Below are 16,308 nucleotides of genomic sequence, written 5' to 3'. Positions count from 1 at the left end.
AGGGTGGTAAGGAGCCGAATAAGATTCCTAGAAGTTTGGAGGAGCCGGGCAAAAAAGAGGCTCAATCAGACCTAAGTATAGGGAAGTTAGAAAAACAAATAGCAGCGTTGAGCACTGCAGTAGAGAATCAAATGGTAGATTGGCGACATAGAGTGGAGCACTCACAACCAGTTGTTTCTCCCTCGGCTATGAATCAACCCCTGACAAGGGAACCTTTAATTCTCTTGCCCAATGAGGACACTCTAACTCTACAGCCAGAAAGATCAGGAGGGCGGTATGTGAATTATGTACCTGTTGATAACTGGTACACTCCACAAGGGCTGTCGTCTAACATCCCTCGCTACAGGTATGGCAATCAGAGGCCATTATCTTATTGTAGTTCGGATGCACAAGGTTTTCGACCACAGTTTTCTCCAAGAGGAAGGAGGGTGCATTTTGATATGGCACCACGCCCACAAAGGGAACAGTATTTTCCTCCAAATCGAACCTATCGTTCACAGATGGGCTTCTATCAACGAACGCCCAGGAATGTGGCTGTGCAACCTACTCAGAGATGGTCTGGTGTGGGTAATACTCGAGCGAATTTTCAGTCAAACCAACAACCACGAGGAGGAAGGTGTGCTACCTACCCTAAAGAGAGATGGTCCCCTAGACAACTTACTCCGGTACGGAACGGTTTACAGTCTGATACGCCTGTTAGCTATAATGATCCAAGCAGTAAACGGAAAGTAGCAAATAGAGTTTATCATTCTGACACAAATTGTGAATTTAAGGGTAGCAGGCCTCAAACAGTCAATAACGTAAATGTAAATGAAACAGGGGGATTTTCGAATAAGTGTGAATGTTCTGAGCATAATGATTCTTGACTAATTAAGAGAGGTAGGTTAGGCACGAGGTCAAAAAGGGTTAAATTTGAGTGTGGGAGCGTATCAAAATTAGATGATAATATTTTGCCTATCGTTAAAGGCCTAGTTCAGGGTATTCCAACCTTATTTCTGGTAGATTCAGGTGCATCGGTCTCATTGCTCTCCCCTGAGATATTTTCTAAAATACCTCATAACGACCAATTGCCAAATAATCAAATATCAGAGACGGTCTATTCTGTTACGGGTCACGAACTTCCAGTGCAGAACAAAGTGACTTTACGCATTTCCTTAGATGGTGTGGAATTCATTGAAGATATCCTTGTCTCAGAAAGTAAACTGAGTGATAAATATCAGATGGTTCTGGGGGCTGATTTGCTGCGGAAGCACGACTTTGTGATACACATGGGGACAGGTATGATTAAGTCAGTGCCAAGGCGTGTCTGTATGCGTGAAGAAGGTGTTAGGGAAAAAATAATGAAGTCCTATGAACCCACCCCAGGTAGAACTGTTACACAGGAAATAATTCCACCTCTCACGGAACGTGTTCTAATGCTACAGTGCGATGATCAGTTAAAAGACGAATGTGAAGTGGTTATAGAACCTAACCCTAAATTCAAGAATGACTCTTTGGCAATTAAATGTGTTCTTTCATGTCTCAATGACAAAAGACAGGCCCGTGCTGTCATAGCTAATTTATCTACAGAACCAGTACGCCTGCAAAAGAACTCTAAAGTAGTTCAGGTTCACACCATAAGTGACCAGCAGTTTAAGTTAGCTTCCGAATCTCCAGAAGGAATGGATGAAGATGTTATTACTATGGATGACTTTGAATTAGATCATTTGAAGATGCACGAGAAAGAACAACTGCAAGAGTTGTTATCGAGATATTTGGATGTCTTTGCAAAAGCACCGCATCAGTTGAGTGGTTCAGAGGTTCTCAAACACAGAATTAAACTCACAGATGATAGACCTATTAAACTGAAACAATATCGTGTTCCACATGTTTTTAGACCTGAAATCGACCGCCAAATACAAGAATTGTTAGATGCTGGAATTATTGAATATAGCAAGTCGCTGTTTGCGGCACCATTAGTGCCAGTTCGGAAGAAAGATAGCAGTTTACGTATCTGCATTGACTTTAGGAAATTAAATAGTATTACTGTACCAGATGCTTATCCAGTGCCAAACATGGAGGACACTCTTAGTATGATTGGGAAGGCTAAACTATTTTTTTCGAAAATGGATCTTGCGTATGGTTACCATCAGCTATTTGTACATGAAGCTGATCGTTTCAAGACAGGCTTCATCTGTCATGCAGGGTTATTTAATTACCGACGCTTGCCTTTTGGGCTTCGCAATGCGCCTGCAGCGTTCAACCGTGGCCTTCAATTTGCTTTAAGAGGTCTCCAATCCGAAGCCATCTTCATCTATCTGGACGATATCATTTTGTGCTCAGAATCGTTCTCTGACCACCTCCGCAAACTTGAATTAGTGTTTGCAAGATTGAGACAATATAATCTGAAATTAAAGCCTAGTAAATGTGAGTTTCTGAGGACTGAGATTGATTTCTTGGGACATGTCGTTAGTGCCGAAGGAGTGAAACCCGACCCCAGAAATGTGAAAGCTGTAAGGGAGTGTAAACCCCCAAAAAACGTGAAACAAGTTCGTGGATTTTTAGGAATGTGTAACTTCTATCGCAAATTCATCCCAGACTTTGCTAGTATTTGTCTTCCTTTGACAAAACTAACAAAAAAATCAGTGCAGTTTGTATGGGACGAAGCTGCAAATAAAGCTTTTGAGAAGTTAAAAGAACTGTTGACTTCCGAACCAGTTCTTATATATCCTAATTTTGAGAAGGAATTCTATTTAACTACAGATGCAAGTGAAAAAGCGATCTCTGGAATTTTGGAACAATGTGGACAAACTGGTGTTGCTAACCAATAGCGTATGTGAGTAGGCAACTAAGGGCGGCCGAGCTAAATTACAGTGTTACAGAAAAAGAAGCATTAGCAATTGTCTTTTCCATCAAACAGTTCCATCCCTTCATATATGGACGACAAATGGTTATAGTAACAGACCACAGACCCCTGCAATACTTACTTCATCTGAAGAACCCAAATGCACGTCTTACACGTTGGAATCTTATGTTGATGGGGTACGATTTTAAAGTTCAGTATCGCCCGGGAAAGAAAAATCAGAATGCAGATTATCTGTCTAGACCAGTTAGTGCACTGGACACACAGATGCCAATTGACTTGAATCAGCCAAGTCAAGATGGGAGCAATAGTAACGGTAGTGATCCACAAGAGATCACGCGTAAATTGCAACGAGAAGATCCAAAACTAAAACCAATTTTGGAACAATTAGAAGGAAAGGCAGAACCTCTTTCCCCCAAATTAGCAAACCAATACTTTCTAAGAGATGGGCTATTGTATCACTATTCCCTACCAACAGATAAGTCAACTAGGGGTGAACCTTTGGAACAACTAGTAGTACCAAGTAAATTAAGAGGTGAGATATTAAAAGCATGCCACGATGCACACTGTTCAGGACATATGGCTCTCACCAAGACTCTTCAGAGAATCAGGCAGGACTATATATGGGACAACATGTACTCCGACACAAAGAATTATGTTAGTTCCTGTCCAAGTTGTATGGAAAGACGAGGTTTTAAACCTAAAGCCAAAGCGAATTTGGTTAGAGCTGAAGCGGAAGCAAAACCTTTCTATAAAATTGCAGTCGATGTGCTAGGACCGTTACCAACTTCAGAAGAGGGTTACAAGTATATCTTAATGGTAGTGGATCACTTTACACGGTATGTGGAGGCATATCCCATGCATACTCAAACAGCTCAGCAGGTCGCAGAAACCCTCATCGATGGAGTAATCAGTCATCATGGGATACCATCCATAATACTCTCAGATCGGGGTAGTAATTTTGTATCGCAGGTAATGCAAGACGTGTACGCAAAACTTGGAGTTAGAGCAGTACGAACGAGTGGATATCATCCCTCAAGTAATGGGAGATGTGAAAGGATAAATCAGACATTAGAGAACATCTTGTCACACATGGTGGCCTCTGCTCAACATGAATGGCCTAAATTTTTGCAGATTGCTTTGTTAGCCTATCGCTCTACATTTCACAGTGCTACAGGAGAAACTCCTAGTTTTCTACTGTACGGACGTGATATTGTATTGCCACAGCACATCGGGAAATCTGATGTTCAGCCAACATATTCGTCATTGGAGAATTATAGTGAAGCATTGTGTGCACGACTGAAGAGAACTTATGAGATTGTCAAAGAAAACCTAGAGGAGGCTGATGAAGAACAAGAAGCCTATAGACGTCGGAAAGCAATTGACAAGAAAATACGAGTTGGCAGTGTAGTTTATTTGTATGTGCCCAGAGTGAAAAGAGGTTTTACACGTAAGCTGGCTCGACAAAATGTGGGACCGTATCGAGTTATTAGTCAGACATCTCCTGTCAATTATGAAATTCAAAATTTAACAAAACCAAAAGACAGACAACTCGTACATGTGGATAGACTTACAAAGATTACCGAAAGGAAACCCTTTTTGGAAGTCAAAACTAGATTAGAGGAGCAAACCGCTCCAAAGCATGTGGAGGTACACCCAAGGCAACCTCAGTTGAAATAGAGGAAGGAGAGGAGAGCGACCAAGAAATTTGGTGGGATGCTCTCCCTGGTCAGCTGGGTAGGATATATCGGCAGATAAGACCGGTATCCAGACCAACAGATGAGTCAAACAGGACAATTAAGCGATCACTATCATCGGAGGAAGTTCAACAAGCATCACGAAGTGAGATACAAGAGTATCCTGACTCTAGAACGTGGTTAGGTCGACCAACACATCACTATCACTTAAGAAGTAGAGATCGCCAATTAGAACGAACCTCAGAAGAAGCAGATGTCAAGAATGCTGATGAAAGGCGTAAGCCAACTATCATTTTTTTAAGCCAAGAAAAGGAAATTCCAACAGATGGCGAGGCATCACTATCCACAGGTGAAACAACTCATGAGTTTGAGGTATCTGCAACGGAGGAAGATGATGTAACAGATGACGTTGAGACAGATAATGATGTTGAAGGAAGAAGACTATCCACAACGGAAGAAGTTTCAGATGTTGAGGGTACGGAAGAACGGTCATCGCAAGATGCTTTAGAATGGTTTAAAGAAACGGTTGGAAGATGGAAAATTTAAGAAGAAAAAAAAAATAATAAATAAATAAATAAAATAAAATAAAATAATGAAATAAAAAATATATATAACCAAATGAAAAAGTACATCATCTCCTGAGGAAGATATTGATGGAACAGGTGAGGAGCATCTACCTCCTCCAACTTGCATGTTTTCTAAAGGCTTTGATAGGTGGCTCGCAGGTAAACAAACAGAATACACATATACTCATAGTTTGTGTGCATATGATTACTTCGTATTCATTCATCTCATTCAACTCTGTACCAGTTGGTTTTACCTTGTAGGTTTCCTCCTGTGAAATAAAGTTATACTGAAAAGGCAAGACTGATAGAATCATGAATATCATGAGTCCATGGTTTCAATCTTTAATATCACGGAATGTATGGATGATAGGATGTTTATTAATTATAATAGTAAAGGAGGCTGAAGCTGATGAGATAGAAAAATGTACCATAGTAAATGGCAGTTATCGCTGCGCATTTGTAAAACCAAGTGAAGTGAAGCTCGATTTAATGGTAGAAGGCGGATGTGTTAAAAATAGATGCAGAAATTGTTTAAAACAGTGGGTAACAAGAATACTGTATTCCAATGGATCATTGGGTATTCCTCAACACTTTATTATTAATCAAGTAATGCGTAGAAATGGTACTTCTCAGGTCTATCGATGCCAAAAGGAAGGAAGACCTTGTCAGTGTTCACGACAGAAGTGTAATGGGTCGATGGAATTTTGTTTTCAGATGGAATGTAACCAACAGTCAGATTGCATTTGTGACATAGAATCAGCCGAAACAAGCTGGTTAGCATTAACGGATGGAGAAATTTCTATAAATCCTACGCTTATCTCTTTTAAACGCTGCACTGTGCTGCGACCTTCTTCGAGGTCACATCGACAGTTATTAGCTGAGGAGATGGCTAAGTTTGAGGAGCAGGGAATTAAGGTGCTGTTTACGGATTCAGTATTTACATTAGATAGGAAAGGAACTTTAATTATTCGAAAACAAGGTATCGAAAAGATAATGCGTGTCACTGAACCTTTACAAGCCCAAGTACCTTTAGAAATGTTAAGAATCCCAGGAGCATTAAAATTTTCCTTCATTACTGAAAAGGGCAATGTACTGCAGGGTGTAGTACATGTTTCTGGAAGAAATGAATGTTATCAGTTGAATTGTGTTTTTTGTTGGGAGCTGATTAAAAATAGGCATTGTCTACCAGAATCTTTAATGTATTGTATCTATGTAACTGTAGGCATTATGACATTAATGGCTGTCTACTACAGTAAAGTACTGATACAATTATTGTGGCAAGTTATCAGAGCCTTAACATTGCTATTAAGGGCCGGATGGCGGTTAGCGAAATTAGCAGGTCACATTTCAGCCATCGCAGGAATTAATACAGGTGAAAGAATAGCCCAAACGACTGAGCGAGTCAGTCAACATTTTGAGAATCATGCGAGAGGAATGGGTAGAGTAAATGATCAAGGGCCATTGATTGCAATTGTTATTATGTTGCTAGGGTTAATAATAACCACGCTAGCTGTAGACGAATGTAGTAATCATCAAGTTATACCATCCGAAGTACGAGAGTGTGATGGAAACGAAGGCACAAATCCTTGTGAACTGTTTACCCATGCTCGAGTTACACTGAGGAATCTTGAATTTACGCAGTGTCTTTGGTTCACCTCAACTGCTGATCAAACAGTGTTTTAGCTAAAAATTACATTTAAAGAAGTAAAATGCCGATGGTCAACAACGCGACTTTATTATACGTTTCCTGTGGATGAGCATCTAGTCAGCCAAACTAGCTGCCCACAAAATCAGTTCTGTCGTTGGGGAGACGTATGCCACAGAGACTTCAACTTCCCCGCTCTGACAAAGGAATCCTTAAGCTGGCCTGGGATTACGAACTGTCTAGCTGGAGATAGCGGTTCGATATGTTTGATAATTGATAGTCAATCATGTATCCATTACCGAGTGTGGCTTGTCCCTGACTTTACGAAATCATACAAAGTAAGGAAAATCAATGGTATGTCTTGTTCCTATGTGGTCATTGCTCACACAGAAGAGGACGGACGCGACGAAGAAATAATCTTCGAGGAGTATGCTCGAACACAGAAGGGAATAGAAATGCAAGTGGTTGGTGCATATGACCAGCCAACAGGAATCACGGATTCTCAGTTAATTTTGCGAGTGGGACAGCCCCAGGAGGCATACTTGGATAAGGCTGCTCCTATATCAAGGCCGAAGTATGGTGAGATAGGAGACGTCCAATCTAACTATAGTGTCTCGAAGGATTTTATTTTTGATGAAAATATGATCACATGTCATTTGTACGAAGCAAGAGTTACTTGCAGTAGGAAAGAGTCCTATTTGCTGAGGATGGTGAAAGGAAAAATTAACAAATTGCCGAAAACACGAACATATCATCAGTTCTATACAGAACAGTCGGGACAATTATTATCAAAAATGCTTCGATCTGCACCTTTAGTGCTAGATCTGAACTTTAATGGATATACATTCTTCATGGAAACTCATATTGTATGTCCAAAATTATCACCTGAAATAACAACTCCAGTGGGATGCTATGCTTGTGACACAATGGTAGTAACTCGGGTGACAGCATCATCAACCTGTTTAGCCGGAAGAGTTGTTGTCACTTTTAAAAACATTGAAGTAGCTACTAAATCTTTATATTTGACTACCACAGCCACAGATTTTGAAATACAATTTAAAACGGATCAAAAGTGCCATGAGGAAAAGATTTGCCTCGTTGGACGCACAATCTCGGATTGCCGCGATTTGAAATTTTGTTTAGACGACCCTAGAATACTAGTAATGCATCCAAATTATTCACAGGTAAAGACACAACCAAGTTTCACGCCAGGAGAAAATCCATGGGAAGCCTTTGTAAGGCTTATTCGAGGAACCAGTATGATTTCTTGGCTCCTCTATCCAGCGATCCTAGCTGCCATTGTTTTAGGAAGTTTATTTATGATTGGGGCTTGTTTGGCCTGTATAAAGAAATAGTCACAGGAAGTTCACAGAATGCTCAAAAATATATATATATACATATATCTATATCTGCATGGACAGATGTATCTCATGATTTTGGCATCTCATTTTAACCAACAATCTTGATTAAGAACTTTAGGAATCTAGAATAATTGGATAGGTAGTAAGGAAGGTTAATTAGGTTGAAGTTCAAGGGAGAAGCAACGTGTGGAAATTTATCAGTCTCATCCTTTCTATATAACTTACAAGGAAATGGAATGAGAGGAGAGCAAGAATATTAAATTAGCCGTCATCTCTATCTCTTTCTTTACAGAAAAGAGAAAAGAAGAGGAGGACGTATTGTAACATTCGAAAAATTTGACTAGCAGCAGCCCTGGCCGCAACTCTCCACTGAAAACAATGGAATGGAATCACCGAGTCACAGGAACATTGGAGGCCGCTATTGCACAACAACTATCCACTGTCCCCACAATCTATTATACCAGGTTGACGCGTAATGCGTACGAACCAATGCGAGAGACGTTTCCATCACTGGGGTACGCAATTCTAAATCCAAGAGGATGTGTGATTCCGTCTGGATCACATCGAACTATTAACACTGGATTAAGGATCCTAATACCACCTGGTTGCATAGGTTTTGTCGCCCCTCGTGAAGGCCACACGGTGTTGCCATTAGGGTTGAGATTGGATTCTCAAATGATTACTCCAATAACCACTGAGCCACTACAAATCACTTTTTTTAATATCAGTTCCAGGAGACTTGTGATTGGGCAAGGCGTGAGAATGGCCCGGATAATCTGCGAGCGTGTCGAATTCCCAGATCTAATGGAGAGACGCTTAGGATGCAATGTCACTCCTCATAATACTGAACCGTCTTTTTCGATTCCTCAACAGGTTCTGGGAGAAGAATTTTATCGAATGAATCACAGTACGAAAGGAGTTTGTGTGATCTTGTGTAACCGGATATTTGAAGTAACACCGATAAGATGTGATGAGATGAGTGCTTCTCAGGATGCGGAGCGTGTGCGTGGGTGTTTTGCATCCATGGGATTCCTAGCCCAGATTTATTATGATGCATCAGTGGTAGAAATTGGTACGATCTTAGAGGGCATTGCGGCTGAAGACCAGTCACATGTAGACTGCTTTGTCTGCTGTATCATCACCCATGGGGAAGATAATAAGCTGCTTGCACGAGATGGTTCGTATACTTTTGATCACATCACCTATCCCCTCCTGGAAATGAATGCACCTACTTTGAAAGGTAAACCTAAAATATATTTTATTCAGAACTGCCATGGTGTCGGGCTAACCGGCTCTGAAGTACCGCCGGCAGAGATAAAAATTGACCCATCAACCATTCAACCCTTCGCCCATGCAGATTTCCTTTTAGTACATTCAGCAGTACAGGGATGCCAGTCCTGGCAAATGAAGAAAAATGGGAGTTGGTTTCTTCAACGTCTTTGTGATAAGTTAGAAGGAGCCAATGGACCAATCAATTTATTAGGGGTTCTCACCACTATGAACAGGGAGTTTGTGCAGATTTTCGAAACAATACAAGACCCAAAACCAGTACCCATAGAGCGAGTACCGTGTATCGCGTCTTGGTTAACTAAATCAATGTATTTTGCTCCCAGTCTCAGCCTGTTCGCTATAGAAGATCCTTGGGACGTACTTGACGCTCTGGAGGGTCCAAAGACCCCAGACCATTCAGACGGCCCCAGCGACAAAGAAAATTGCGTCGAGCTGATAGATTAGGGAAGAAGAGCATTCATAAATGATCAAAAAAAAAAAAAAAAAAAAAGGGGGGGGCCACCATTATTTCAAAAAAAAAAGGAAAAAAAAGGAACAAAATAGGCCTCTTTGTTTTGTAATCCTTATACAAAAAATATATATATATAGATATATATACTAATGAATAACCATACCAATAGTAATGAGGATAATCTTTGAGAGAAATTTCATTGATCAAAAAAAAAAAAAAAAAAACATTCTCAACCACACTGCCTAAGGCAAACTCATCATGTTACAGGCAAGTCAAGACAGCAAGGAAAAATCTTAGCAGGGCATGGCTACCAGAGGAGCTGACCCCGTAGAGGATATCGAGGAGATATTGAATAATTTGAGAATGGAAGTGCATCAGGCCCAAAGATACTATCTACACCCGCGGGTGTAGATAGTATCTTTGAATCAAACTTGACTACTCAGGAATGGTTGCAGCAAGCTTTGACGAATTCACTACGTTTACAAGGACTATCTGTCCTGTGCCTCCGTCAGACTGAAACCTTAGTCCCTACGATCGAAGAACGAACCGAGAAAGAAGCTCTGTTCGCATCTGTTAAGAAACACATCCTAAGCATGTATCCCGATTCTATGGTTTCGATAATTGGTTCAATCTCTACTGGACTTGATACATGGAATTCTGACTTAGATGTCCATGTGAAGTTGTCAGGTGTGCACTCTAAGGTGAGAAAGGTCTCCGAAACAAGAGTTCTAGAAACCATATGCTCTGGACTTCGGAGGCGCACGAATTGTATGGGGGCAGACGCCATTGTTCAGGCCCGAGTTCCCATAGTTAAAGTACTCTATAAGAGCCAGGGTCCAAGACGAGAGACTATGTTGGTCGATATATGTCTAAACAATCGATTCGCCGAAGCCAACAGCGCTTTACTTCGTTTGTATGTGGAGATGGACGTAAGGGTAAAGACCCTTATTTTGAATCTAAAATACGTAACGAGGAAGTTCCATATTGAAGGAGCAGGGCATAATGGAATATCGTCATATGCAATCTCACTAATGGTGATCTATTATCTGCAGAAGGTACATCCGCCAGTTCTCCCAGTCCTACAGGAGTTACCTGGAACTGCCGAGGACTACTGGAAAAGGAAGTCTCCTGCCCACATTCAGCATGAAGTAGAATGGATATCTAAAACTTGGCCCGGACGGGAAAAGAACCGCGATGGAGTTGGGGAGCTATGGCTCCGAATGCTATTATACTATAGCGAGGAATTTAAGTACCAAAACGTCATTATTTCGATAAAAAGAGATGAAATGTTGTTTAGAAGTGCGAAACCGGCGTGGAGCTCACCGCTCGTAGTCGAGGATCCTTTTGAGGATGATCGTAATCTTGGAAGACCACTCAGTTGGCCAAATTTCAAGATGTTTCGACAGGTTCTCAGATCTACACTCTTCGTGGCTACCACCACGGAAACTATCGTGGAAAGAAAGACCGCTGAAGTTTTAAGGAGGAGTAAGAGTACCTTCACCAGCTCAGGGAAATAATCTGTACAAAAAAAAAAAAAACAGAAAAACGAAGTGAATAAACAATGATGTAAAAAAAAAAAATGCAAATAAATAATAAATCCCTTTTATTCACTATTCGAAGTGTGAATAGGTCATGTTCTTCGTCGTGGAAATAAAAATATGGAAGAGGAATCAAGATCAAGTTGGAGAACTTTGGTTACGTATGTTACTCTTTTACAGCGACGAATTTGATTACCAGAACACAATCATATCGATCACACGTGGAAGAATGTGCTCCAGAAGGGCTGAGTGGGAATGGAATTCCCCACTAGCCATTGAAGACCCACTTGAAATAGAACGAAATCTCACAAAGCAAGTTACCCGATGGAATTTTCTTCAATTTAGACAAACTCTACGGTCAATACTCATAAAGGCTGCCACTACGGAAACAGAGTTAGAAAGAAAAGCGACCAAACTGATTGAGAGTAACCCTTCCTTTGATAACCTCGAGGAAGAAATTGCTAAGAGTGTTCCAGCTGAATCTAAAGCCCTGTCATGCTTGACGACACACCAAGAGAATCATCAGCAGATACCAGACACTGAAGTCACACGCTGCAAAGAAGAGATGGTCTAAATATGTAAATGTAGAACTATCAAAAAAAAAAAAAACAGGTATACTTACAACCTTGCCTTCCAAATATTATTTTGGGTAATCCATTGGTAGGTAAACTATGTTAAGACGCAATGTTAACTTAATTGGTATATAAAGTATGCACTCTATTCCTTCTTAAAATATTCACATTGTAAAGAAGTCCGAGATTAAATGTTACTTAGATGAAAAGGTTGCTAAAAGATGATAGGTAATATTATCAAAGCACGCTTATATGTAATGATTTAAGCTGCTGTGGTTTAATGTCTGAAATTGAGAGGAAGGATGTTTTTTTTTAAAAAAAAAAAAAAAAAAAAATATATATATATATATATGTATTGTAATGAAAGAACTTCTTCTTGATGAATATTGTTAATTCTATGTAACTTGAATTGAAATGGTTAGTTGATGGTCATGTCATATTACTATATTCAGATTCTTATATCATATGATATTATTAGATCTCACTATGAGTATGTTATCTCAAGAGATTAGGTAACCTAATGTATTGTATTGTATTATAGTATATCCCATACGGACATTAACTATTAAAAAAAAAAAAAAAATATATATATATATATATATATATCAAATATATATGTAGTTCCATTTGAACTGGGATGGTTTCGGATATATCAAACGAAAAGCCACCCAGAAATGTATTTTGGAAGTTTAAGAAGTTAATTTAACCATTTAACATTTAATTTTATCATTTGATGTTTAAGGTACTGTATTTATCTATTTACTATAGTGATATGTAATTAAATCAAGAACTATAACATTGATTGAAATGGATACTAATAGTCAATTGTAAAATGACCTAATATATCATACTATGAGCTGATTTGTAATACTGATATTACGTTTTGTTCTTTTTCTTTCATGTAAATGGGCAATGAGTGATGACAAGAGAGATGTGCCATCATCAAGGTTGGGCCGATGTTTTCTTAGTGTTTCTCACTGTATTAGGACTTGTCTTAATGTAAGTGCCATTTAAAGAAGAGAAATATAGATCTATGTAACTCCCAAGGACTCAAACACACCAATATCCTATTCCGTTCTTCTTCAGACAGACTAGAACTTTCTTCAAATAAGGACATGCTCTCCACAGCGACGCTGTCGTTCCAGAAGTGAATCGGTTAAGTAAGGCTATTTGTGTTTTCCTACAAGATTTTCGCAGAAAGCTGTTGTCGAACTTTCCAAATTAGACTTTTAGTTCTACCTTCCTAAAGTGCCAACGAACTGTTCCAAAAGTGTGTGTGATACCACAATGAAGATTTGTTCACCAACTCTGGTGATCTATTGTTGTTAAATTTTGTTTTGATAAATTAATATGAAGTTTGGTAAAGAAATTGGATCAATGATCAATGTAAAATTTCTCACAAGTTAGAGGTATAACTGCGGAAATTAACTTAAAAAAAAAAAAAAAAAAAAAATACGTCGATCTGGAGTCGTTATACTCTCTCCTTGTATTCGAGGTTCGGTGATAACTTAGCAAACTTTAAGCGCAAACGAGACACATACTTAGAAGATTCGCGTTTCACAATTTTAAGCTCAGTTATTACTCTTTCCTGATAGCATACCGTAAATTAGAAAGGGTGGAAAGGGCCTGCGGCTCCTAACGGCACCCTGCAACTTCTTCAGTCAGTCGCACTGAACTTTACCGAGGAGAATTCCTACCACACAAAAGAACGCACTCATATCAAGTACCTTTTTAATAATAATGATAATAATAAATAAAAAATAAAGCAATAAATACAATAAGAGGAATAACAATACTACTAGTAAATAAATGGTAAAGTTTATCAGCTTACATTTGGTTCTACTCCAGGGAGGGAGAGTGTTCTCGACCAATCCTTGGTCTTCACAGTTGGTGAATGGAGGAATGTTGCCAAGGCAACCAGTCACCCCCCTTTTTATTCTAATATGTAGTTACTACAGCAGCTGTCTATTAATAATTGACATTATTCAAATCATAAACATATTCCGAATCTGTTCAAGACAAAACAGATTCTGTGAGAATCAACATTTTCCAAGTGCAAGTTTTGTGTTTCCTGCTATGGAAGTTAATCTTTTTCAGAGACATTAAATCCGCCATAAGTCTATACTTTCCTTAGTATTAGAGTCAAGGAGACACCCAGTAATTCCTGGTCATTACCAAGTCTGCAACATTACTAAATGTTGTTTAGGCATCAGGGAATCACATTAAGAATGGAGATCGGTTTGACAAAGAAGGGGAACATATATGGATAGAACTCTCAAAAGGGAGCGAATTAATATTTTATTAGTTGGGAATTTAATTACAAGAAAGTCTAAAGGCATTATGTGTTAACTGTTTTATTCAAGAATTTCATTATACAGAAAAGGTTTTGCTATAAAAGTAAAGGTAAGTCTATATTAGTTAAACACATTCATTGAATATGAAAAGAAGAAGAATACGAAAAGAAAGTTAAGTCATCAGTCTCGCCCACATCCTGGTTCCTGTCACAGATAATGTTATCAACAGTACCAGATGGTGAATGCTGCAGTGGTAAGCGAGAAAGGAAATCGAGTTTATGAGCACAGCATTTACACAAGGATGCAGATATAGTTGGCCTGCAAGTCAACAGGATGTAAGCAGATGCCCAGCCAGCATGTGCGTAGGTGCGTGCACCAAGACCTGGAAAGGTCCCACTAGAGGGCTGTTGACATTGTCTCTAGGTCATAATCCTTATTGGACGGCAAGGGTCGCCCCAGGAATTTAGTGTCCAATCCGAAACTCCTTTATGTTCATGAGGTTATGTAAAAAGGGAAGGCGCGGAGCTGAGAAAAGGGAAGAAGCCAGGTCGTTACCGTAGACCAGGAGTGAACGTCTTACCCCCCTACCCGTAGTGCGGTCGCCACGTCCACGGTGGACACGAGTCCTCAAAATTCGCCTGCAGTAGCATTCTCCCGAGTTCTCCTTAGAAACTACTGACGGTGAGGCACACAAAAGTCCGTGAAATTGATCGGTAAGTGCTCCTTCTGCAAATTGTTTGCTTATTTAGACACCCCGGACTCGTGACACCGCCCCACACACACACACATACCCACTCCACACGGAACAGTACACCCCTTTTAGGTAGACAGCTCCCGAACCAAATTCCAACAATGTTAGGGTGAAAGAATTATGTAATGTCGTGGATCATTAAATGGCGTGATCTTGATCATTGAATCAACTAAGTAAAGCTAATAAGATATTGTACCACTACTCAGTTGTCTAGGTGCCCACTCTAAAGAGGTAATTGTAAGGTGTATGGCCAATAACTCTGTTGTCTTGACTCTTGCCCATAACCACCATATGTGGAATAGTTGTATTGTTAATAATCCTGTTTTTTATTAAAATGTTTATCTATTAATCCATAAATGTGTCCATGATCCTTTTATTCACTTGGGGGCATAAACTGAACTAAGAGACATATATAAATAGATAAGTGAACAGATATATATAGAGAGAGAGAGAGATCTAGTTAGAGCAAGAAGTCTCTAGATAAAACACAACCGACAACAAGCATAAAGGTGGGAATAAATCAGCTAAGTAATATTATTTTAATACGGGTTATTGCGGCTCTAGGTTGAAAAGGAAGATCCAACCTGGAAAACCTAGGGTATCACACAACGCACTCTGAAGGTCTGACCCTGCAAGTGAAAATAAACCCTTTTCACGATGGGGGGGCGGCTTCGTCCTAGACTCTTCTTTGAGTTGAAAACCACTAGTCCTCAGTTGGAGGTTTAATCGCCAAGTGAGCATTAGCTAAAGATTCCATTTAATGTTGTTATTATAAAGCCAGGGGATTAGACCTCACAACAATCCCTTATATCTGTGTGACACCACGTCTCTGATATCCCAACAATATCTGCCTTGGATGTTTTGAGCAATACCTCAAATTCATCAAATTTATTTACTAAACTCCTAGCATTGGTGTACACGCAAGTATACCTGCACCTGTTTCTATTCTTAGCTACCCTAACACAACCCATGTGTTTACTTGTACCGCAATGGCTCCCAGCAGTCTCTGAAATACCATGCATCTTGTTTTTCAGGCTTCTGCTCATTCTAATAGAAGCAGTGCAAGAATCTCTTTCACCTCTGCCAGTGGCTACTGTCAATCTATTGGTCTTTGTCTCCCCCCAAGCTAGCAGTTTTCCGACCCACCTAACACTGCCTCGATAGCATCAGCAAATATTCTTGCACCCTTTCTATTTAAGTGTATCCCATCCCTGTAGAAGCAATCTCTCCTGTTAACAAGTACAGTCCAGGCTGAAAAAAATTCTACCCCTTGAGCCTTGCACAATCTTTCGAGGGCCGAA

General features: G+C 39.7%; 1 protein-coding gene across 1 annotated transcript; it reads left to right on the top strand.

The window, feature by feature from the left end:
* Positions 1 to 10,445: 10,445 nt before the first annotated feature.
* LOC150085860 (terminal uridylyltransferase 7-like) lies at positions 10,446 to 11,369 on the top strand. The gene has a single exon (XM_090374718.1). It carries the CDS (start codon positions 10,446 to 10,448, stop codon positions 11,367 to 11,369), a length of 924 nt encoding a protein of 307 aa, XP_090230844.1.
* Positions 11,370 to 16,308: the final 4,939 nt, after the last annotated feature.

Source organism: Mastigoproctus giganteus, chromosome 5, assembly GCF_048544385.1.
Source record: "Mastigoproctus giganteus isolate SK-2022 chromosome 5, ASM4854438v1, whole genome shotgun sequence".
Taxonomy (NCBI): domain Eukaryota; kingdom Metazoa; phylum Arthropoda; class Arachnida; order Uropygi; family Thelyphonidae; genus Mastigoproctus; species Mastigoproctus giganteus.
This window is presented reverse-complemented; position numbering and strand designations above follow the sequence as displayed.

Excerpts from the sequence above, each read along its gene's own strand:
- LOC150085860 (XM_090374718.1), top strand. The coding sequence starts at position 10,446 with ATGTATCCCGATTCTATGGTTTCGATAATTGGTTCAATCTCTACTGGA.